The sequence below is a fragment of the Pyrus communis genome, chromosome 17, assembly GCF_963583255.1.
Source record: "Pyrus communis chromosome 17, drPyrComm1.1, whole genome shotgun sequence".
Taxonomy (NCBI): Eukaryota; Viridiplantae; Streptophyta; class Magnoliopsida; order Rosales; family Rosaceae; genus Pyrus; species Pyrus communis.
This window is the reverse complement of record NC_084819.1, coordinates 14942283-14965692: the sequence shown is the minus strand read 5'-3', so window position 1 is coordinate 14965692 and position 23410 is coordinate 14942283. Positions and strand designations below refer to the sequence as shown.

Sequence of the window (23410 nt, the reverse complement as noted above, 5' to 3'; positions counted from 1 at the left end):
ATAACAGCCCCTTGAATTAAGGGAGTTGATTAAGGGAGTTGGCACCCTTGAATTAAGGAAGAAAGCACCCTTGTATTACGGAAGTTGTCTGGCTTAGGAAAAATAAATAACATTCCCTTGAATTAAGGAAGAAAGCGACTTCCAATACTCCCCCTCAAGCTGGATCCAGAAGGTTTATAGATCCAAGCTTGAACAGAAGTAATTGAAACTGATGAGAAGCCAAGGGCTTGGTGAAAATGTCGGCCAACTGGTCGAAGCTTCGTGTATACCGTGTCTGAATTACCTGCGACTGCACCTGTGCCCGAACGAAATGACAGTCAACCTCAATGTGTTTCGTTCTCTCGTGAAACACGGGATTAGATGCTATATGCATGGCTGCCTGATTGTCACAAAACAAGGACATAGGAAGAGTTGCAGGAAATCCTAAATCACACAGAAGACCCTTGAGCCAGATCAACTCACACGCAGTGGAAGCCATTGCACGGTACTCAGCTTCGGCACTGGATCTGGCGATAACAGTTTGCTTTTTACTTTTCCAGGTGACCAAGTTTCCACCGACAAATGTACAATAGCCGGAGGTGGACTTACGATCGATTGCGTTGCCTGCCCAATCAGCATCACAATACCCTACGACTTGAGTGTTGTCATTCTTCCGCATGATGATACCACGACCCACTGAACCTTTTAAGTAGCGTAAGATCCGTTTAACCAGAGTCAAATGTTCAAGAGTCGAGGAGTGCATGAATTGGCTCACAAGACTTACAGAATAGGTGATGTCGGGTCTAGTGATTGTGAGGTAGATCAATTTTCCAACCAATCGCTGATAATGGGTGATATCCGTGAGTGGCGTGCCCTTCAAGCTAGGTTTTTGCTTACTGTCAAGAGGAGTGGTGGCTGGTTTAGCATCGCTCATGTTAGCATCATTGAGCAAATCCAAGACATACTTTCTTTGGTTAAGAAACAGTCCCTTGTGTGAGGTTGCCACTTCTATACCAAGAAAGTACTTCAATATCCCAAGGTCTTTAATTGCAAATCTTTGTCTGAGAGACTGTTTGAGAGTGGAGATCTCGTCAGTATTATCACCCGTAATTATCAGATCATCAACATAAATAAGCACAACTAATGTGCCCACAGCTCCTGTGCGAACAAATAGTGAGGAATCGGCGTTGCTGCTTTTGAAACCAACACTAGTGAGAACTGAGCTCAGTTTGGCATACCAAGCTCGTGGGGACTGCTTTAGGCCATAAATGGCTTTGTGCAATCTGCACACCACATTCGGTTCATTGCTTTGTGGATGCCCTGGTGGCAATTTCATATAGACTTCTTCTTTGAGATCACCGTGCAAGAATGCGTTCTTCACGTCCATTTGGTACATGGACCATCCTTTGTTTACAGCTACAGACAATAACACTCTTACTGTGTTCATTTTGGCCACAGGTACAAACGTTTCTTTGTAATCCACCTCAAATGTTTGAGTGAATCCCCGAGCCACCAGTCTTGCTTTATGTCTCTCAATTGAACCATCTGACTTGAATTTGAGTTTATAAATCCATTTGCAACCTACTGCTTTCTTGCCTGTTGGAAGTTTGGTGATGCTCCAGGTATTGTGTTGATCTAGAGCTTTAAGTTATTCTTGTATTGCCTCTTTCCACACCTCTTGGCTGTTGGCCTCGTGGAAATTCTGAGGCTCCTGGTAACTGGATATAGTGCTTAGGAATGCAGCATGATTCGGTGTCACTCTCTTGGATGACACACAATTGGAGATGGGATGTGTGGGTTTGTACATAACAAAATCTTGAAGTCTTGTGGGAGTTTTTCTAACTCGCATTGGATTGCGTCGAGGAGCTGGAAGCGTTGTTTCACACTTGTTCGCATCATCTTCATTGTCACAATTGTCATGCAGTGTATCCTCAGAGTGAGACCCTTCATTGCTATCTTCATTGGGAGAATCATCAACGTTGACATAACTGAGCTCGTGTTGATGTGGTTCATCCAGTTCAATTCTTGGTAGTGGGAACACATCCAAGATGCCATCCCCTTGGGCTGTGATTTCATTTGACTTGCTGAAAAAAGGGTTAGTTTCATGAAATCGCACATCTTTGGATACAATCAATCTCCTTAATTGGGGATTATAACACTTATATCCCTTTTATGTAGAGGAATAACCAAGAAAAATACATTTAGCAGCTCTAGGATCTAATTTATCTCGGTGAAGAGATTGAATATGCACAAAACAGATGCAGCCAAACACTCTAAGGTGTGAGAGGTCAATTTTCCTTCCTTTCATGACCTCGAGTGGAGACTTGAATTCCAAGACTCGGCTGGGTAATCTATTGATGATATATGCAGCTGCCATAACACCTTGAGACCAAAATCTCTTTGGTACATTCATTTGTAGCATTAGTGCTCTTGTTTTTTCAAGTAGATCACGGTTTTTGCGTTCGGATACACCATTTTGTTGAGGTGTTCCAACACAACTTGTTTGATGCATGATGCCATGAGTGCTCAAATATTGTTTCATGATATGGGACATATATTCGGTGCCATTGTCAGACCTTAAGGTTTGAATTTGAGAGGAGAAATGGTTTTTAAGAAGGTTATGAAAATCCTTAAAAACTTCCATAACTTCATTCTTAGACTTTAAGAGATATAACCATGTGACTCGAGAGAAGTCATCCACAAAAATCACAAAATACTTATAGCCATCAAATGATTCACTAGTTGGTCCCCATACATCTGAATGAACTAGTTCAAAACACTTACTAGTTCTAGACAAGGAAGAGTTAAAAGGTAGTCGAGTGGATTTAGACAAGTGGCATGTTTCACATGAAATATCATCCTTTCCTAAGTTTGGAAATAGAGTTGACAAAATGGGTGAAGAAGGATGAGCTAAACGTTGATGCCACAATTGATTATCTTGAATGTGGTTGAGCTTGGCTTGAAACCCTCTCGGATTGCTCTTTGATATGTAATAGAGACCATCTAAATAAAACCCTTCACCAATCGTTTTCTTGGTGGCACAATCCTGAAAAATAACATTGTGAGGAGAAAAAATGGCTAAGCAATTCAAGGTATTTGTGATCTTTCCCACAGATAGAAGTTGAAATGGGAAGGAAGGAACATATAAAGCCATTGATTCAATTTTGTCTGACATTAATTTTATTTTTTCCTTCCCTAAGACCTTTACATTCTCACCATTTGCAATTGAAACTTGAGAAGGGTTTGCAAATTTTTCAAATTTTTGAGACTTAAACACATGGTTGGTCATATAATCTGTGGCACCCGAATCTACAACCCAAAAATCATGCAACATATTTATTTTAAGAGCAGTTTTAAAGGCTTTCATGATACCTTGCATGTCCTCTTGGGGTACGGATTTCGTGTCTGCCAAGAACCCTGCAAACTTGCCGAGCAATGCCGTCGAGTTCCCTTCTTCTATGTTATCAGCACGATCACTTCCAGCAACTCCTTTCTTGCTTTAAAGATATGACATAAACTCGTTCATGAGTTCAGCTGGATTCGCTGTGAAGTTCTTGAGTGGATCTGGCCCATTGGAGGTGGAGGTAGACGCATGATTCGCTCGATGTGGAGCACGGTTCATCCTTTGCACACCCTTGTTGTCCTTCATGAACTCAGGCTTTAACTCTGGGTGTAAAATCCAGCATGTGTCTTTGACGTGACCTATATTATTGCAGTGTTGACACTTCAAGTTCGGATGTTTTCCTTTGTACCTTTTTTCGTTGGTTATATATGCCCTAGCCTCAGGTACACTGGTCGTTGTACCTATGTTCATGACTTTCCTTCTTACTTCTTCCCGTTGAATCCTCGAACACACACTGGTGAAAGAAGGAAGCTCAATGTTCATGAGTATGTGACATCGAAGGTCTTCATACGTTGAATCAAGACTGGACAAGAGTTGAAATATCTTGTCTTCTTCTGCTCTCTTTCGTAGCAGTGCTGCGTCGGTTGTATGAGGGCGATAGATTTCCAACTCATTCCACATGCTTTTCATGCTTCCTAGGAGTTGCACAAACGGTTTTCCATCTTGCTGCAGATCGGAGATGTCCTTCTTTAATTGGAAGACCCGTGCAGCATTGTTTTGGCTGCCATACATTTCCTTGACCGCTTCCCATAGCTGGTACGAGGATTCTGAATAGCTGAATATTTCAGCTAATTTACGATCCATGGAATTCAAAAGCCATGACATAACCAGCTGATCCTTGCTAAGCCAGGATTCATAGTTTGGTGAGGAAGCATCAGGTATTTTGATGCTTCCATTTATGAACCCCAGCTTGGACCTTCCACCTAGCGCCAAAGACACAGCTCTCGACCAAGGCAAGTAATTAAACTCATTCAACACGACTGAGCTTAATCTTTGATTTGGGTTGACGTCCACCTCATGCACGTTCAAGGAGGAAGGCACCTGTGAGCTTTCAACTTCGGATATCAGCGGATTTTCTTCAGACATTTTGAGGGTTGAACACGCTCGGATAGCAGTGTAGCAGACGCAGGTTAATTTTCCTGCTCTGATACCACATTGATTTTCAAGGATTGAATTGTATTTCACTCATATATTCTTTTACAATTGTACAGCAATATATAAGAGGATTAACCTCTTGCTCCTCTTGCTTTACGCCACAACAGGTGGCTTAGGAAAAAATAAAATAACAGCCCCTTGAATTAAGGGAGTTGATTAAGGGAGTTGACACCCTTGAATTAAGGAAGAAAGCACCCTTGTATTACGGAAGTTGTCTGGCTTAGGAAAAATAAATAACATTCCCTTGAATTAAGGAAGAAAGCTTCCAATAATTTTGAAATAAAATAGTATTTAAGGTATGAAAGTGACATGTTTTAAAGATGTTGTAAGTAATTGAAATAGAACCCAAACCTGAAGTATGAAAGTGTAATTTACCCTTAAAAAATTCTAATACCTTTGTGTGAGTAAAGTAGTAAACATGGAAAAAGTCAGAAATGAAAATAATTCTGATACACCTTGTGTTAGTAAACATAAAAAGATTTCATCATATACCAATTCTAATACTCATTCCAAGTAAGCAAGCATGACATTGGTTGTCAAACGTTATCCCGAACATTCTTTTCTTTTCGAGAGAGAAACAATTCCTTTTCTTTTTCTTTTTTTTTTTTCCTTCAATGATTAGGTGAAAAATCCCATTCTTTTCTAGACTAATGGATAATGTAACGCCAGATGGGAGGCTCACAAGCACTTTCAACAGTTCCAACTGTCGATATACAAATCTCTCTTTCCTCTCTCCTCTCTCTCCGCTTTATCCAAACTCAAAACCAGGACTGAAAACGGAGAAGATGATTGGCCTCAAGCTCATTCAAACCTCTTTCACCACCACCCAACATACCATTTTATACACAGGAAGATCGTCCAGCGCCAAGACTTCCATCTTGCGCTGCAGCAAGTCCAATGATTCAGACTCCGAGTCGGAAGCTTCACCGCCTGAAGGCGACACTCGCAAGCAAGAGCTGCTGGTGAGGATAGCAATGCTTCAAGCTCAGAAAGTCCGTCTTGCCGATTACTTGGACGAAAGGTCAGAATATCTTACCAAATTTGGAGAGGAGGCAACCGCCGAGTTTGACAAGATTGGAGAAGATGCCCTCAAAGACCTGGACGCAGCCAGCGACAGGGTCTGTTTTTAAGTTCCTCCTCCATGCACCGCATTAAAGATATAAAAATGCGACTTCCCATGCAATTCTGTTGATAATCCAATTCTTGTTCGTTTGTGATTAGCAGATATTGGAGAATATAAACAGCCGCATGCAAGCCTTTGAAGAATCTGCAGGAGTAAACATAGTGGAGATGGAGAAAAACGAAAACGACTTAGAAGCATTCGAAGGTCAGATTGAAAAGGAGCGAAATGAAGGGTTATTTTTCAAGAGTCTAACGCAGGGGAAACCGAAAGAAAAAGTGAACGCTGCCGAGGAAATAAATAAGATCAAGGAGCTTACCAAAAACAGTGCAGGATCAGAAATCAGGAGGAATATTTACCTTGCACTAATTGGCCTGCTACTCATACAACTCGTCGACTCTTTCATCTCTCCAACACCTGATTGGAGAAAAGTTGCACTTCTCGGGGCGATTTTTGTGGGTTTGGTTTCTCAGGTCATCTATGAGCAGACAATGTTATCAGAAACAGAAAGTACAGAAGAGGGCAAGACAGAGGAAGAAAGAAGGTGATGCTTGCCATACCCTTAGAAGCAAAAGTATTATGCTGTAAAATTTTCGGCCTCAACTATTTCATATAAACATAGCTTGGGTCTTCACAAATATAACATATTTTTTCCTGATCAACTCAATCGTAAAATTTTGAGCCATAACGAATTTACATATCTAATTAAAAGTGTAGACTCGAAAACAATCTGAGAAACTCTAATAGACACATTTCAGAATTTAACTGCCGAAAAGGATGAATGATATCAATGAAGTACTGCTCAGCTACAAAAATATAGCATGATCAATAAACCCAAGTAAATCTTACAACTTGGGTTTGATACATCAAGCCTTTACTTTTGCACCATCAAAAGGTGATCTTGGTGATACTACTGTAATCACCAAAAACTATGTAACCGAGTTACATATATGATGCTTTATGCATCCACTAGTGTATATATGACCTTCTAAATGTTCTTCTACCCACTAGTGTACAACAAATGCATGTTGACCTGAACGGAGTAGCTGCAGAAATTAACATCTGGTGAGGAAGGTAAAGAGGCTTGTGCCAGATAGTGACTTTACAGAATGATTGCATCCAACCCGCATCAGGAGCTCTGCACTGTTACAAATATAGCATGATTAATAACCCGAAGTAAACCTGACACCTTGGGTTTGATACATGAAGCCACTTTACTCTTGCATCATCAAAAGGTGATCTTGGTGATATTACTGGAATCACCAAAAACTATGGCACTCAGTTACCATATATGATGCTTCATGAACTTTTAACTATTGTAGTAATGCTAGACAGGCCTCAAGATTTTTAAATTAAGAAGTACAGTTTTCAACGTGAGCTTCCATATGTTCTTTAACCCACTAGTGTGCATGTAAAATGCATATAGAACCCGAATTGAAGACTGAACGACAATAGACATGAAACCTGGTGAGCAAGATTTTGGATCCAAATTCTGGAAAACTCAAACTTCTGCCAACTAGAGTCTTGTCCAGGATTCAATACACTTGGGATCCAACCTGCATCAGGCAGATTTTGCACTGAGAATGCAACACACCCAAGAAACAAATGCAGGCAGTGGACAGCTCATTCATACCTTGTGTCACTTCCAAAAGAAAAGCATGTTGTTCATGAAGAATATATCGTCCTGCAGATTCCTCATCAGTCATCGGTACATATCCCAGCATCCACCGACTAGCCCAGCAACATATTTCCACAGGCCGTTTCTTGTGACACATGGAATTTTGAAGTATCCCCGTGCCTAACAAAATTTGACAAGAGAATGAAAGGAAACTATGGAGGCCTCATCTTACGATCCCAGAGTTAGAAGTGGCACCTTACCGAGCACTGCCCTAACAAGTATGTACCATGTAATGGAAGCTGGAAGAATTCCAAGATGCAAAGCCTTTTCTAAAAACCTAATGGCATTTGATATTCTACTGCATGAACAAAACCCTTTGAGAGTAACATTATAGGTGATGGTATCTGGTCGTAGTCCATCTTTAAGAAGGTGGGCCCAAACTCCTGATGCCTTTTCACAGTCTCTAATTTTGTAAAAACCCTCCATTAGGGTGTTGTAGGTCACAAGATTAGGAATGCAGTTCCAGCGCCCCATCTGAAAATAAAACTGCAAAGCATCTTCCGCTTTGCCTGCAGAGCAAAGTCCATGAATTACAATGTTATGCATAGTTACATCAGGCTCGAAGCCCTTGTCAAGAGCTTGATGCCACATGTTGAGGGCCATGCCAATCTTCTTGCCTTGACAAAGGCCATCCATTAACAAGCTATGTGATCACATCCGGCTTCCATCCTTTTTCCAGCATTTCCCTCACAAACACATATGCGTTACTAAATCTTTCTGCTTTGCATAAACCATTTATGAGAGTATCGTAGGAGAGAACATTTGGAGAGCAAACCTTGGTGCACATTCCCCTGAAAAACAAAATGGCATCTTCAAGTTTGGAAGCTCAGATATACCCGTATATCAATGCATTGCAAACATGAGAACTCAGTTCATAGCCGCACTTATCCATCTTACCAACTAGCCTGGCTGCTTCATCTAGTATCCCCCCTGCATAACCCATTAATCGTTGACGAATATGCAAAGGCCTCCAGATCAGCTCTTGCATTTTCTGCCTCTTTTAAAATCTGCAAGGCCTTGTTCAAATACCCATTTTTACACAGTCCATGGACTAAAACTCCATAGGTTGTGGTATCTGCAACACAAGCCTTCTCACACATTAGTCGCCAGACAGAAATCGCTTCATCAACCTTCTCATTTTAAAACAAGCCTCTAATGTGTTAAACTCACAACATTACGACAACCACACTTCTCCATCACCTCCCACAACTCTTTGGTCTTCCCTGCTATACAAAGCCCATTCAGCATTGCATTATGAACGACCACATCCGGCAATACCCCTTTCTCAACCATCTCTTTATAAACTCTCTCAGCTCCATCCACATTCCCCACTTTGCACAACCCGTGAATCAAAGAACTACAAGTAAAAAAAAATCGGGCCCTCTGTCATTTGTCTTCATCCCACTTCATATCTCCAAACTCTCATTGACCTTCCCGCATTTGCGCAGACCATTGACCACAACATTATAAGTAATAACATTAGGATAAACCTCTGAGTCCTTCACCAACCTCTCCCAAATCTCATTAGCACTCACACTATCACCCTTCCGCAAAAACCTGTCAATCAAAATATTATAACTCATCAATCAGGACCAACCCCTCTCTCAAGCTTTTCGTCAAACACGTCCAATGCATCGCTCAATTTTCCACCTTTCGCAAGCCCGTTGATCAAAGTCCCATAACTAAACACATCAGGCTCCAAACCCTTTTCCCACATCCAGTTCAGCAACCGTTTGGCCTTCTCAAACTGCTTCTTCTTGCACGAAATCTTGATCAGGACATTATAAGTCTGCAAATTCGGTTCCAAATCCACCGTTTCGAAATAGGCGAAAAACTTCTCAGCTCGGTCCCACTGATTGGACTCAATGAATGCATTCAGTTGAGAATTGTACGACCTTACGCCAGGCGCACACCCGAAAATCTCTTCCATCTGTTGAAACACGGCCAGAGCTTTATCGGGCATGGAGTTCTTCGTATACGCTTTGATCACCGTCAATGCCACGTCCTCAGGGCACTTGCGTTTCTGGGTCCGAATCAGCTCAACGACCCGGTCGACGTGGACGACGAGTTTCGGGTCGACGAGCCGGCGGAGGATGTGGTGGAAGACGTCGGGGGAGTGATTGTAGTTCGGGTGGCGGGTCACTGAGTCGAGCAGTGCGAATGCGGCGGGAGGATTCTTCTCGGCTTCGAGGAGCTTCAGGACTCGCTTCGGAGAGAGAGATTTGGGGAAGTCGACCATTGGCAGTGGCAGAGTTGCAAATTTGTGTGATTGCTGTGTCTCATTATACAGCATGTTAACGGTAGCTTTTGCTCCGGCTACAAATTTTCGGGTGTCTGGAAGTCTGAAATGGATAAGAAGCTGGAGAGAAAACAATAGAGTAAATGGAATTCGATGGGCCGGGTAATGGGCCGAACGGTCAAATACTGACACGAAGTGGCCCAATTTGGTTGATCTACATTTTTTGGGTTAATACTTTTTGGGCTAAACCTTAGAGACTTTACAACCCAACAATTATTTTTAACTAATGACCTCCTCCAACGTAGTAGAGAGTAGAGATTGTTGATGTTATGGTTAAATTAATAAAAGGCTTTTTGTTTCTTCTTCTTTCCTTTGCACATAAGAAAGGGCTTGTTACATGTTTGCTTACTTGAAAATGAGGAAAGTGATTAATTAGAGAAGTCAATACATGGGAGAGAATGAATGGTTATGAGATCAACTACCGTCGATCAATCAATCTAATTTCTAGTTATTCAGATGTTGGGTGACAAATTGTAACGTAGGACGTATGAAAGGTCGAGAAGTAGAATATATCCAATACCATTCTGGATAAGTAAACATATCAGCAAAGCAGAATTTCTCTCATGGGCATGAAATGAGCATCAGCTTACTTAATCAATTCACTGCCACTCATTTTCATTCAAAAACAAAAGGTCAACATTCGATGAAGTAAATTAATGCTCATTCATACGCATGTGCGTGATGCGTAAGAGAGAAAATCCGGCCATCAAAGTACCAATAAAATTCTAAAGCTTGGATCCATGGAAGCCCAGCCTGCGGAAGCATGTACTAGGCCCCTTACAGCCCAACAGAACAAATTAATTGGAAGACTGGAAGAAAATGTGTGTTACCCATGATCTACATTGTTCTAAACCCTAAAGAAATATAGAAAAATTGTGGATCTTTCTTGTGTGAGCTCTTTTTCTTTTAAGCACATCCTTTCCATCCAGTCACAATTTCCTCAGCCTCTCTCTACTTTTACCCCTAAAAAAGATAAGGGCAAAAAAGCACAGACCATCTTTTCTTTTTTCCCCATATCCCCTTCACCTTTGAAGGAAAAAATAACATTTCTAGTGATGATTTTCATGCAAATTATATAATAAACTACATTGCATGTTCTTCTTTTTGTGTAAATTTCAAGATTTTGCACACACCCATGATCTTTGTTTTGGAATATTTGTAAATCCCTAAGAGAAGAGGTAGTAACATGCCAAACTCTGCATTCTTTCTTGGGATTCCTTCACTCTAGAACTTGGATGATCATATGCTTCTTTTCATGGCTATGATAGGAATTCCAATTCCAATTGCCACCATCATATTCATACACCTACCTCATCTAATCTCTACCCTAATTGCCTCAAATTAGCCTCATGATGGCCATTTTAGAAAATACTATTTCGCTGATGAAAGAAAAGCAGCTGTTATTGTTGAAATTCTAATCTCAAATGGATACGTGTCTAATCGGTATTTTTAATTTCAATTATTTAGATACGTGTCTATCTATGATTGGATTTTAGTTGTTGTTGCTGCTTTTCTTTCATCAGCCAAGTAGTGTTCCAGTTCAGAGACCACAAAAACATAAATCTCGATTAAACTTAATTACGACACATCTGAAAATAAAGGTAAAACGAGTAGTGGAGCGTTTGTTCAAGATCTTTCGGTCGAAAAGATGCCATGTGGAGTGATTAGCGGCACAAACGGGGATTTTTGATCATGCAAATGTTTTGAGAATAATAGAGTTGTATGAAGTATAAGGTGGGACATGGGAGGCAGGCAGGCATGTTGGGTCCAAGATGGAGGCTTTGTTTAAAGTGGATAATCTTACAACTATATCTGCAGTTTATTTACTTTCAAGTAAAAAGAAAAGAGGAATGTCAATAAACTCTCAAAAGTAAGACTCTACATGTTAAGGACATTCTCTCAAAAATAGGACTCTCTAAGAACTTTCTGTCATCTTATATTATTGGCATAATTTATAATATGGGCACAAAAATTAATGCTAAAATGTGAGATGTCAGAAATTCCATAGCGAGTCTCACTTTAATAAAGTCTCCTTAGCAATGGTTTATGAGGTGATAGAGAGTCCATAAAAATATCACTTCAAAAGAGTCCCTTAGCATTTCTCAAAAAAAAAATAAAAATAAAAATAAAAAAAATAAAATATTGGAGGAAATCAAAAGCCTGTGATTTGTATGTGGTGTGTGTATGCGTGTGGGGTAAAGGATAACTCAATTTGATTGTCCTTTTGCATCCATTTTCCCTTTGTAATCATGAGCATACATTTTCCCCTTTTCAATTTCCACAGTTAAAATGTAGCACCGTGACATCTTTTTGTTGGACTAGAGTTGGACTCTATCGTTAATGAGGTAAGCACTCGAAGCACTTAGAACTTGAGCAACCTCATATCAAAACGTGCACAAGTCACAAATTTCAATATGACTATAAAAACAACAATTCAAAAAGAAAGAATCAAGATAGACAATTAGAAAACTCACATCAGCAATAAATCAAGTATAATATTATTCAATCAGATATTCTCTATATTTAAAAAGTGTTAGACATTCTCTAAATATGAAAACTCATTTAACAATTCTATTGGAGCACGAAAATCTTACGTTAAAACTTCAAATTTAGGTTTGTTGGACATGGTGAAATAAAACAGCATAATTGGAAATAATGGCTTCAGCGAAATTAGTGGAATCTAAGGGTGCGCATGCATATGTGATTGTGCATATTTTATGTTTGCAATATTTGAGTAGGAGAAAGCTGTATTAATCCGTTTGAGAATGATCAATAATAATGATTCGATGGGAAAGGTTTATGCTTTATTGGAGGGTGTTTCTTAGATGCATCTAATGTAAACCAGGCTTATCATTTCCCTTATGTGTGTGTGTGTGTGTCCTCAAATAAAATTGATAACTATATAATGAAATTCAGACATTAACGCTTGAATATGAGAATTTATGTTAATACACGAACGAGTAAATTGTAGTAATGGTCCCTCAACTTTAACTCAATTGGAGCAATGATCTCTTAACTAAAAATTCATTACCATTAGTCCCTCAACTCATCAAAGCGTGTATAGTCCCTCAACTAAAAATCAATAACTAATGGTCCATCAACTTTAATCTAACTGGAGAAATGATCCATCAACTTTAACCCAATTAAAGAAATGGTCCCTCAACTTTAACCCAATTGTAGCAATGATCATTCTAACATAACTCATTTTGACAAAATTCTGATGAAGTTGACGAAAAAGACCATAGTTACACATTTTGATGGATTGAGGGACCAATGGTAATGGATTTTTAGTTGAGGGACCATTACTACAATTTACTCTACACATATAGAGTAGAGTAAGAAGATGCATTATTTCAGTATTGTGTAAACTGTCGTTTGAACCCGTCAACTATTACTCTAGTTGAAATTGACCACTGAACTACTTTTTGGTAAATTAACCCTCTGAACCATTTCAAATTAACTATTTAAGCCCTCGCCATCGGATTCGATGAAATCTCATCCACTTTGTCGTCAAATACTGGCACGTGATTCACTCTTAAGGATAAATTCATGCCAGTATTTGACGGTAAATTGAATGAAATTTCATCGAATATAATAGTAAGGTGTTTAATTGCCTAAGTTCAAATAGTTCAAAGAATTAATTTAACAAATAAACTAGCCGATGAGCACACTTTGTGTGCGTAAACAATTTCATTTTGTTTTTTGTTTTTTTTTTTATTAAGGAGTGTGATTAGTTTTTAGAATTTTAAAAAGAGTATGAAAAAATGGTGGTGAGACAATTTCTCTTAATAAGTGCATATTTTATCTTAATATTACATAATTATTGTTTTTTGTCCTCCTTATGTAAATATTGTGTATCAAAAGTGAGAGTAAAATAGGAAAAATAGGAATATGATTGTCATTTTATCAAAATGTACAAAATTACTATTTTACCTTCCGCATGTCAATATTGTGTATTGAAAAGTAAGGGCAAAATTGAAAAAAAAAAAAAAAAGGGAAAAAAAGTTGACATGATTCTTCTCTTAATAGAATAGAAGGAATAGATAATTCATACAGTTTATTTCATCTAGAATAGTTCAAGACGTCAAATGACAATTTAACTTCAGTATTACATCATTATCGGTATATACACAGAATTTGGGTACTCTATATATACTATTCAGTATTTGGTTGTTTTTTATTTAGAAAATGACAAAATAATAAAGAAAAGAAGTAGGGAAAGCTCAATCTCACTGCATAAAGCATTAGCATCGGCCATCGGGGAGACAAAACTATTAGTAATCTGACCATATAGAATCTTCAGTTCTTCAAAAACTACAGAAAAACAAACCCTAAAAATCCAAGCCTACCTTTCGATCTTTGCTCTTGCATGCTCGAACAGTTCTAATCAGATCCTTTCCATGTCGTTACATATTTCAGAGGAAATTAAAAATATATACGATCGCGACAATAGAATGCAACGCAGGCTCTGCTAGGTTTCAGAAAGAACCCTAGCTAGCTTATTACCCTCCAACAAGTGAATGGGTAAATCGATCCGCACACATGCCAAGTTGCAGAAATATAATATTAGCTTAGTGCAATGCGTAATCAACATATCGGATTTGCTAGCCTTGGGAGGATCGTGCAATGATTTCACACTAAACAAAAGGCATGGGTGCACAAAATTATTAGAGGTAAATTATTGTATGATTAACCTGGTAGTGGCAATTTAACTAATATTACATTACCTACACCATCTAATATGATATGGTGTTATTATTTAAACACTTCTTTTTACCTTCCACGTATTCTTTTTAATTTTTAGTTATCAGATCGAATGAATTAAAGAATATCAAATGACAGAAATTAACAAATGGCACGTCAAAACTAAAAATGAGAGTTTAGATAGTATCACCCATATAATATTTCTTTTTTCAACATTATAAGTGATCCAAAGGTCAGTTTTCTCTTTCCCTCATCCCATTAGTAAGAAATATCAATTTTATAATGTGTGTTGATGAACAAAATCAGTGAGACTTTAAAACAATGTAAAGTGTCAAATTTGTGACATTCGCAAGATTGCTCTGATCACCTAGTGAGGATAATATGTAAAGAGATAGAGATAAGGAAGCAAACACAATATGTACGTGGTTCGCCCTAAGTCAGGCTCTGTCCACGAGGAAAGAAGAGTTCTCATTAATAATGTAGTGTGTACATGATACAAAAGTTCAAGCATAATTACCATTAACGAGTTTTAATAACGAGTTTAAGTACAATAATGGTATTGGGGATTATCTTCTTTTATAGTTGAGTAGAGTTTTCGGCTTTCGTCCGTAGTTGATGTGAGACTCTAGGAGTTTTATTCTGATGTTGACACGTATTTGTGTTGTGATTGGTCTCCCAGTTGGAGTGAAACTCTTATGCTTGGACAGAGTGCCTCAACATGAAGCCTTCAGTGGATCCCTGAAGGTATGAAGTTAATTAATGCTCGATAGTTTCAGGATTGGTGAAGTATGATACAAACAATGTTTCCATTTATTTTTGCATGTGATTATATGTTTTCTAAGTATATATGCTACATTGTGGACATAGGTGTACATTGAGGAGGGTGGACATAGGTGTACATTGAGGAGGACAACCAAATTAAGAAATAGCACATTTTCAAAGTACTCCAAAGAAATAATGCAAGCAACAATATATACATGCAAATATATACACGAGAAAATTTTCAATGTGTCGAAAATATGATCTGATATACCAAGTGTCATATTACGCTTAATGTACTGATCCGTATTTCCAACGCATTGAAAAATCTCTCGCAACATAAACATGACAATGATTGATTTTGAGAAAGACAAGCTTATATTGCCAAAGTATTGTTATATATTTTGTGGGGACTATATTTGTGGACTGTCACACAAATATACACACATCCATTCAAAGAAAATGATATGCAGATTGAAAACAATGACCATATCCCACATATGTTTGCTTAGTGGAAAGAAATTTGGAATTGACCAATATAAAAACCAGATTGTAGCTAGGTTGTGGGGCCCACTGCATGCATACCCACGTTAGGGTTGGAGAATTTTTGTCTCCAAATTAAAGAGTAATGTCATACATACTACAATTTTAGACCAAATTTATAAATTATATAACATATTACTAATAATAAATAATCATGTTAATCAATATTTAAGTAATAATTCAATTATCAACAAATATGTCATATGATTTATGAAATATAGTTTAAATAATTGGCCACTTTAGCATTACCCAAATTAAAATCTTTGTTTTTTTTTTTTTTTTTTTGGAAAATAAAATCTTTGTTTTTTGTTCTATGTTTCTCCCCACTAAGTAGCTAGGCTATTGCATAAAACATGAAAAATATTGATATCCACTTTGAATATGGAGAATTATGTACCTATCGGAGATCTGCCAATAATATTTATCCAACCAAACAAACAAAACTCTAGAAAGACAAATCCTATGTGTGTGTGTGTGTGAGAGAGAGAGAGAGCGAGAGAGAGAGAAACCCATGAACCCATTTGAGCCACATATTTCTTTTTGTTATATAGTTTTTCCATAACATTTATATATAAGCTACTTTATTAGAAAAGGAAAAGATAAAGGTGGAGAAGACATGCCAACACTTTACGCCACATTCCATGCACAAAAAATAACGCTCACACGCTATAAATTATAAATTTTGCTTTGCTTAAATCTTCAGGAGTTAACGGTTTATTAAAATTTCTTTTTATTTTTAAGTAAGAAGTTTTAAATTTGAATTTTAAGAATGACGAGTTTCATACTAATTTATTCATCATTTTTTTAGTGTAAATATATCGTTGTGTTAAAAAAAATCTCTAATAATTTTCCTAATGTACGGATAAATTTGTCACGTGGTAGCAAAACTCTAATCATGGTGTAACATACTGATATGTATACAGTAATACTACCTTTTATAAACATGCCATATCAATAATCGGGAATATTTGGTGCGGTTGTCGCACTACGACTACAAACATAAAGTGAGGGTTACGAGTCAATTGGATGGGACATAATGAAGAAGTGAATGAGCTGTTGTATTTGTGGGGGAAGCGAGACAAATGGTTCATACACTCGTACATAAGTTTTTTTACTAAAATTCATCGATAACAATATCATAACACGTGTATTATTAATACCACGTGACAACGACAGTCACGACAAATACATTTCTCATAAATTCCCACCCCACAACTATGTGTCACCAACCCGTAAGGGCCACCACACCACAAAATTTCTCACTCTCTCTCCCTCTCTCTATCTCAAACATACTTGCTCATTGGTTGCATTCATAGCGCATGTGAAGCGAGTAAGGTTGTGTTGTTAATGGGACCGCTTGATGTGCAACCGATTGAGAGGTAGGTCTGCTGGCTAGATACGATGGTCTCTATTGATTTTCAGCCCGCGGGTTATCTCGTGACTCAGCGGTGCTCGTAACTTGTGGGCTATCAACGCTCAATCATATACCTCGAAGAGTAATAAATTCAGATTATATTTACGAGATAAATGCATTGGTGGACTGTGAATTCAAACTATATATTAAAAGTGATATTCTCCAATGATTATATTTTTTTTATAGATATTTTACGAGAATGTTAACTAATCAAAACCCTACGTTGAAAGTAATATTCCGTTATCAAATTATGTTGTTTTATTAAACTATAAAACGAAACCGCACATTAAAACAAGAATCAACGTAACCAATTAGTCAAATATATTAACAGTATGACAAACGTACGATGCTTATGTTCGATTCACGGAGTTTCAAAATTAAGTTTGAATATTAAAATCTTGTATACCATATATGTACCGGTGTAAATCATTCACTTTTTTTTGTTCTTTTTTCACAAGCAAAACATGTACAACCATGTATCGCATCAATCAGAAAATCAAACCTTCATTTCGGGGTCGATTCTTTTTTCCTTTCCCAATATTCCCCACCATACACCAGCACAGTATATTACTCGGTACTCAATAGAACATGCATGGTCGTGCAGTACTGCATGTTACAAAAGCACCTAATGTGACCTTTTGACGGAAACCAAGTAAAATTTGAGTTTTCATAACAAATTTTATAAATATTTTCTTTGATCTTTAGTCCAAAATCATATTATATTAGCACAAAGTATCGTTAGTAATATGTAATTAATCTAATCTGTTTCTAGTCTTCACATTAGTGGACCTGAATACAGCAGAATTGGTTAAAATAGTGTGTCACTTTGAGTCTAAGCATCTCTATATTCATGTTTAAACTCATTTTTTCGTAGTTTAGGATCTATTAGAATATCATTCGAGTACAAAATAATAACTTTCACGTTAAGAGTAACTTTTTCTTGTCGCAGTACAAAACAAAATAGGTGACCAAAGTGTTCGTGCATGTGCCCAAAAGAATGAATATATAAAAGAGATTTTGGAGGTTATGAGATCTGGTTTGAATCACTAGTAAATAATTGGAAAAGCAGATTGTCCTTTTGGAGAAAATGTATAGGGAACCGAAGGCTTTCACCATCCTCTCGAGTGGTTCCGTTTTTGTGTTAGATGAGAGTCCGAGAGAGAGACCCTCTGAGAATCTATGTGTGCAACAGCGGCGTGCAGGCAGCAGGCAGCAGGCAGAGGCAGGCAAACATTAGGGCACGAATACATGCAAACTCTTTTGCCAAACATATAAAGGCAGGCCAATAGCTTAAGTCCCCATTTCTTTACACAAATACAGAAAGATTTGTAGGACGTCATATTCTGAATATAAGATACATGCATGCTCTCATCAATTAATTGAATGTGGCCAAAGTTTGTTTAATTTAGAGGACATAATTAACACCAAAGTAACTTTGTTCTAAACCTATCGTGTCATCACGGGTTTTAAATTTTTTTAATAATATTACAAGATTGGTTTGAGATATCATCACCTTGGCATCGTTTACCCTGTTGGTTAACATTTGGGTTGAGATATTTGTTTTGTCTCTCTTTGTATGTAAATACAAACGCCAAAACAATGGTGTCCAAAATTTTATCATGTGTAGCCACATGCTTTAACCTTCTTGCTGAAAAAAGGTTGAGGTTTTACTATGACCGTTTGGTGATGTGGGGATTAGCCATCTTCATAAGTAGGAACAACATTCCTTAATTTCTCGACATGAGATTTACATTGTCAACACATCCTCTTGCATGTGAGGTCATTTAAACCTTACACATGGATAAATTGAGTGACGTAGAGCACTCCTGACGTTAGGCTTCACACTTGGACCAACTTACTCTGATATCAACAAAAAAGTTGAAGTTTTACTCATTGCATTATTTAATTTGAGACACTATCATCTTGACGTCCCCGTTTCCCGCTTGACATTTGCTTAGGTGTGATTCTGTCTCCGTTTGTAACTTTGTATGTTAGTGTGAGTATGACAGGTGATGAATGTGCAACACGACAAGGGCTGAATCTGCAAGAGGGGCTTTGAGCTGTACTGTTTGGAGAGTGCAACCCATCATTTTGTTTGCTTTTGTTTTGGTTTTTGTTTGGTTGGTGAGAAAAATGAATCCAAGTGGGAAAGGAAAGCGAATGCCAGAGTGCCAAACAGGGAATACGATCGATGGGAAGGTATTTTGGGAGGGAAAAAAAAAAAGAGAAAAGCCGAAAAACAAAAAGAACCCGAAACAGGAAAAAGAAAAAGGAGGAAAAGAAAGAAAGAAAGAGAGAAAGAAAGAAGGAAAGAAAGCGAAATGTGAGAAAGAGAGCAACAGCAGGCAGCAGCGCTCCATCTCTCTCGTTTTGGGCTGGCGTGGGTTTGCTTTTGCTTTTCTCAATCGACAGGAATCTTTGAAAATCCAAAGCGTTCTTACGAATTTTTAATATAAAAATATATTAAGAAAAGAAAAACAGAGATTATTAGCAAGAGAAAGGGAAAAAGCCAACCAATTTGGGGCACCTCAATCCTCTTATTTTGCTAATAACTTAATTAGGAATTTGATTAATGCTAACTGAGTGTTTAAGAAGTTTAGGGTCAGTCGGGTGACATTTGACAAAACATTTTTCGAATAATTGACCAATTTAACTTTTACTTTTCACATTCTTGCATTGTAGATTTAACTGTGCAATGTTTTGAAGAATACAAAAATGCTACGTCGAGAAATTTTGAAAGCAACTTGCATTATATATTTTCAACTTCTAATTACACTTTCAACGGGATGCACTTTGGATTGCAAGGAGCAAAGGATTTAAGAAAATTTGTGCGAAGGGTGATTCGAAGCTAGTGATTGATGCTGTTGTGGGATCATGCATTAGTTCTTGGCGCCTTAGGATGTCATTGATGATATCAAGGATGTTGCAAACTTCTTTGATTTTATTTCATGGTCACATGTGTTTAGAGAAGGTAATTTTCTAGCAGATGATGTTACAAGTACTGGCATTCACCATAATAATCTTCATATTTGGGGCGAATCAGAATCTCTTCGGAATGTGGCTCATCGAGCCTTCTTGTTTGATTGTATGAAAACTAGTTGTAATCGTGATGACTATTTAATTTAAATGTTTTTTTGAATAAAAAAAAAAAAGTCTTATGCAAAAAACTATTGTAATTAATATGTTGTAAAAGTATAAGATGTAAGTTGGCAACAAGTAATAGATTGCTGACCCGTATCTCTAAATATTGACATAATACTGGAGAGAGTGTTTGGCCGTATTAAAATTTTACAATTTGCGTTATGTTATAAATTAGAGTGGTTTTAAAATATCGTATTCTTAATGAGAAGTTAAAATCAAAAGAAATGATTTTGCAATAATACATTGTGAATAGAGGTATATAGTAGTATATGGTAGAGAGTGGACAAGTAAACATGTAAATCTGAAGCCTTCCGAAACAAGTTAAAAAACCCACTTGCCAAACACACCCCTATATCCCCTTTTACTGACCTCGATTAAGGATTCAGTAGGCCCGTAATTGTCCTTTCACCAGCGAGTGCCCCCAGAGAAAATTAATTAAAAACCCCCACAAAAAATGAAAAATGAAAAATAAATACTTTCATTTCATTTATTTCTCCTTTTGTGCTTCTCACTCCCCAGTCTCTCACTCTCACTCTCTCTCTCTCTCTCTCTCTCCGTTGGAGCCAAAAAGAAAGAGCCACTCTTCTCCTTCTTCTCTGCTTCACTCTCATAACATGAGCAGCAGCAGCAAAGTGGGCAACAACGCAGAGCACCGCCACCGGTTATGAATCCCAGCGGAGAAGCAGCAGCACCGCCGCCTCCAACGCTACAACCGCCGCAGCCGCCTCAGGCCCAACGTCCCTCTACATCCTGCGCCCGACACCCGGAAGAGCATTTCACGGGCTTCTGCCCCTCATGCCTCTGCGAACGCCTTGCCGAGTTGGAACCTTCAACAACCTCTTCTTCCTCTTCAATTTCTCGAAAGCCCCCTACTTCCTCCACCGCCGCAGCCGCGCTTAAGGCCATTTTCAAGCCCCCCATTGGCGGTGGTGGGGCCTCCTCTTCCAATAAAAATCGACCCACCTCATTTTTCCCGGAGCTCCGACGAACCAAGTCTTTCTCTGCCTCTAAAAACGAGGGCTTCTCTGGCGTGTTTGAGCCGCAGAGGAAGTCCTGCGACGTTCGGAACACTCTGTGGACACTCTTTCACCAAGACGACGGCCGCAATCCCAACAAGAAGGAAGCACCGCCCACTGACGTTGAGGTCGAGACCCGGAATTTGGGTGGGTCTTCTTCCAGCTTCCGGGGTCCCGTCATCGAGGCCAAGGAGGAAGAGGAGGACAAAGCCGAAGAGGACGAGAACCAGTTTAGTGGCGGCGAGGACTTCGGAATTGAAATTTGTGAGGATGCAATTGTCCCAAATGTAACAGAAGACAGAGTTCCTGAAATCGTAGAGGAGGAGGAGGAAGACTTTCAACCACCGCAGCCAGTGCCGGAGCAATTCGAAGAAGAGGAGTTGAAACCAATGAAAGATCACATAGATCTTGATTCTCAGACGAAGAAGCGAGACCTTAAGGAGATTGCGGGAAGCTTCTGGTCAGCAGCTTCGGTTTTCAGCAAGAAATTACAGAAATGGAGGCAGAAACAAAAGCTGAAGAAGCGGCGGAACGGCGGCGGATCGGCCACATTGCTGGTGGAGAAGCCAATCGGAAGACAGTTCAGAGAAACTCAGTCGGAGATTGCCGATTACGGCTTCGGCCGGCGCTCCTGCGACACGGATCCGAGGTTTTCGCTAGACGTGGGTCGGATGTCGCTGGACGCGGGTCGGATGTCATTGGACGCGGGTCGGATATCGTTCGACAACCCGAGATACTCCTTTGACGAGCCTCGGGCCTCGTGGGACGGGTACCTCATCGGAAGAACGTTTCCGAGGATGCCAACGATGCTCTCGGTGGTGGAGGACGCTCCAGTGGTCCACGTGGCGAGATGCGACGCTGAGATTCCGGTGGAGGAGCCGCCTAAGAATTCGATTGAAGAGGAAACGGTTCCGGGCGGGTCGGCCCAGACCCGGGACTACTATTCGGACTCCTCTTCTCGGCGGAGGAAGAGCCTCGACCGGTCCAACTCCATTAGGAAGACTGCGGCGGCGGTGGTGGCGGAGATTGATGAAATGAAGTCGGTTTCGAATGCCAATGCCAACGCCAAGGTGTCGCCCACGACTGTTCCTGATGACAGAGATCTGAGGGAATTTTACAACTCGAATTCTCTGAGGGATGACTGCTCTGAGAGCTTTGATATGGCGTCGTTTCGGGGCGGCGGAGATACGGGTTCGGTGGTGGGAAATGGGGAGAGGAATAAAGGGTGTAAAAAGTCTAGGAGGTGGGGCAAGGCGTGGAATATATGGAGTTTTATACACAGGAGGGGTGGGAACAAAGATGAGGACGACGATAGGTATAGTAGTGTTAGATCAAACGGCGTGGAGCGGTCTTATTCGGAGTCGTGGCCGGAGCTCAGAGGCGGCAGCGGTGGTGGTGAGAGGAATGGGGAAGCCAAGGGCTTTAACCCCAAGATTATGAGGAGTAATAGTAGTGCTAGTTGGAGGAATGGTTCTCATGGGTATGGCGGTTTCGGTGGCGGTGCATTTGGGAGCATGAGGAAGAGCAATGGCGGGGTTCCTGTCGTGGAGGCAAACGGGTTTGGAAATGGGACTGCCGGGAGGAAGAAAAAAGAGGATCAGGTTGTGCTGGAACGGAACCGGAGCGCGAGGTATTCTCCGAACCATATTGAAAACGGAATGCTGAGGTTTTATTTGACTCCGATGAGGAGCAGCTGGAGGAGCGGCGGAGTCGGGAAAAGCAGGTCCAGCCATGCTCATTCGATTGCCAGAAGCGTACTGAAATTGTATTGAACGATGAGTGAATGGATGAGGTGTTGTTTCTTTTGGCTTTAAAGTTCATGTTGTTCATTTGCTGCATTTCTTGTGTAAAACCACACATTGCCTAATGCATTCTTGTTGGTTGGTGGGATAAAAAATTTGAAGTGTTCCTTCTTTTTTTTCTTCATGTGATTAGCGATTTACTTGCTTCAATTACTCAAATAACAACAGTTCGGTGTTTTTCGTTCGCCTTTAATCATCGTTAATTAGTGTCTTAATTAATGTGTGCAACTTGTAAATTTCGGCTATATAATCCAATCGGAGACACATCACGTGACGTGAGAGATGGAAAGAGGCGGGATATATCTTCGGAGATAGGCGGTGAGAATCTCCGAAAGAGAAGGGATGTGCCGGGCCTGTTAGGAGTTAGCAAGGACCAGTATTTGTTCGTTTGCTTATT

At 39.3% G+C, this 23410-nt stretch overlaps 2 protein-coding genes and 1 pseudogene across 2 annotated transcripts; 2 read left to right on the top strand and 1 right to left on the bottom strand.

The window, feature by feature from the left end:
* The first annotated feature begins 5161 nt into the window (after positions 1-5161).
* Positions 5162-6569, top strand: LOC137722608 (uncharacterized). Its single transcript, XM_068461651.1, has 2 exons — positions 5162-5655; positions 5762-6569. Exons 1-2 carry the CDS (start codon positions 5188-5190, stop codon positions 6203-6205), a joined length of 912 nt encoding a protein of 303 aa, XP_068317752.1. The 5' UTR covers positions 5162-5187; the 3' UTR covers positions 6206-6569.
* A 126-nt stretch (positions 6570-6695) lies between these two features.
* On the bottom strand, positions 6696-9658 carry LOC137722607 (pentatricopeptide repeat-containing protein At3g09060-like; annotated as a pseudogene).
* An 11044-nt stretch (positions 9659-20702) lies between these two features.
* Positions 20703-23189, top strand: LOC137722606 (protein OCTOPUS-like). The gene has a single exon (XM_068461650.1). It carries the CDS (start codon positions 20860-20862, stop codon positions 22981-22983), a length of 2124 nt encoding a protein of 707 aa, XP_068317751.1. The 5' UTR covers positions 20703-20859; the 3' UTR covers positions 22984-23189.
* Positions 23190-23410: the final 221 nt, after the last annotated feature.

Excerpts from the sequence above, each read along its gene's own strand:
- LOC137722608 (XM_068461651.1), top strand. The coding sequence starts at position 5,188 with ATGGATAATGTAACGCCAGATGGGAGGCTCACAAGCACTTTCAACAGT. Across the intron at positions 5,656-5,761 it reads TGGACGCAGCCAGCGACAGG|ATATTGGAGAATATAAACAG; the intron begins GTCTGTTTTTAA and ends TGTGATTAGCAG.
- LOC137722606 (XM_068461650.1), top strand. The coding sequence starts at position 20,860 with ATGAATCCCAGCGGAGAAGCAGCAGCACCGCCGCCTCCAACGCTACAA.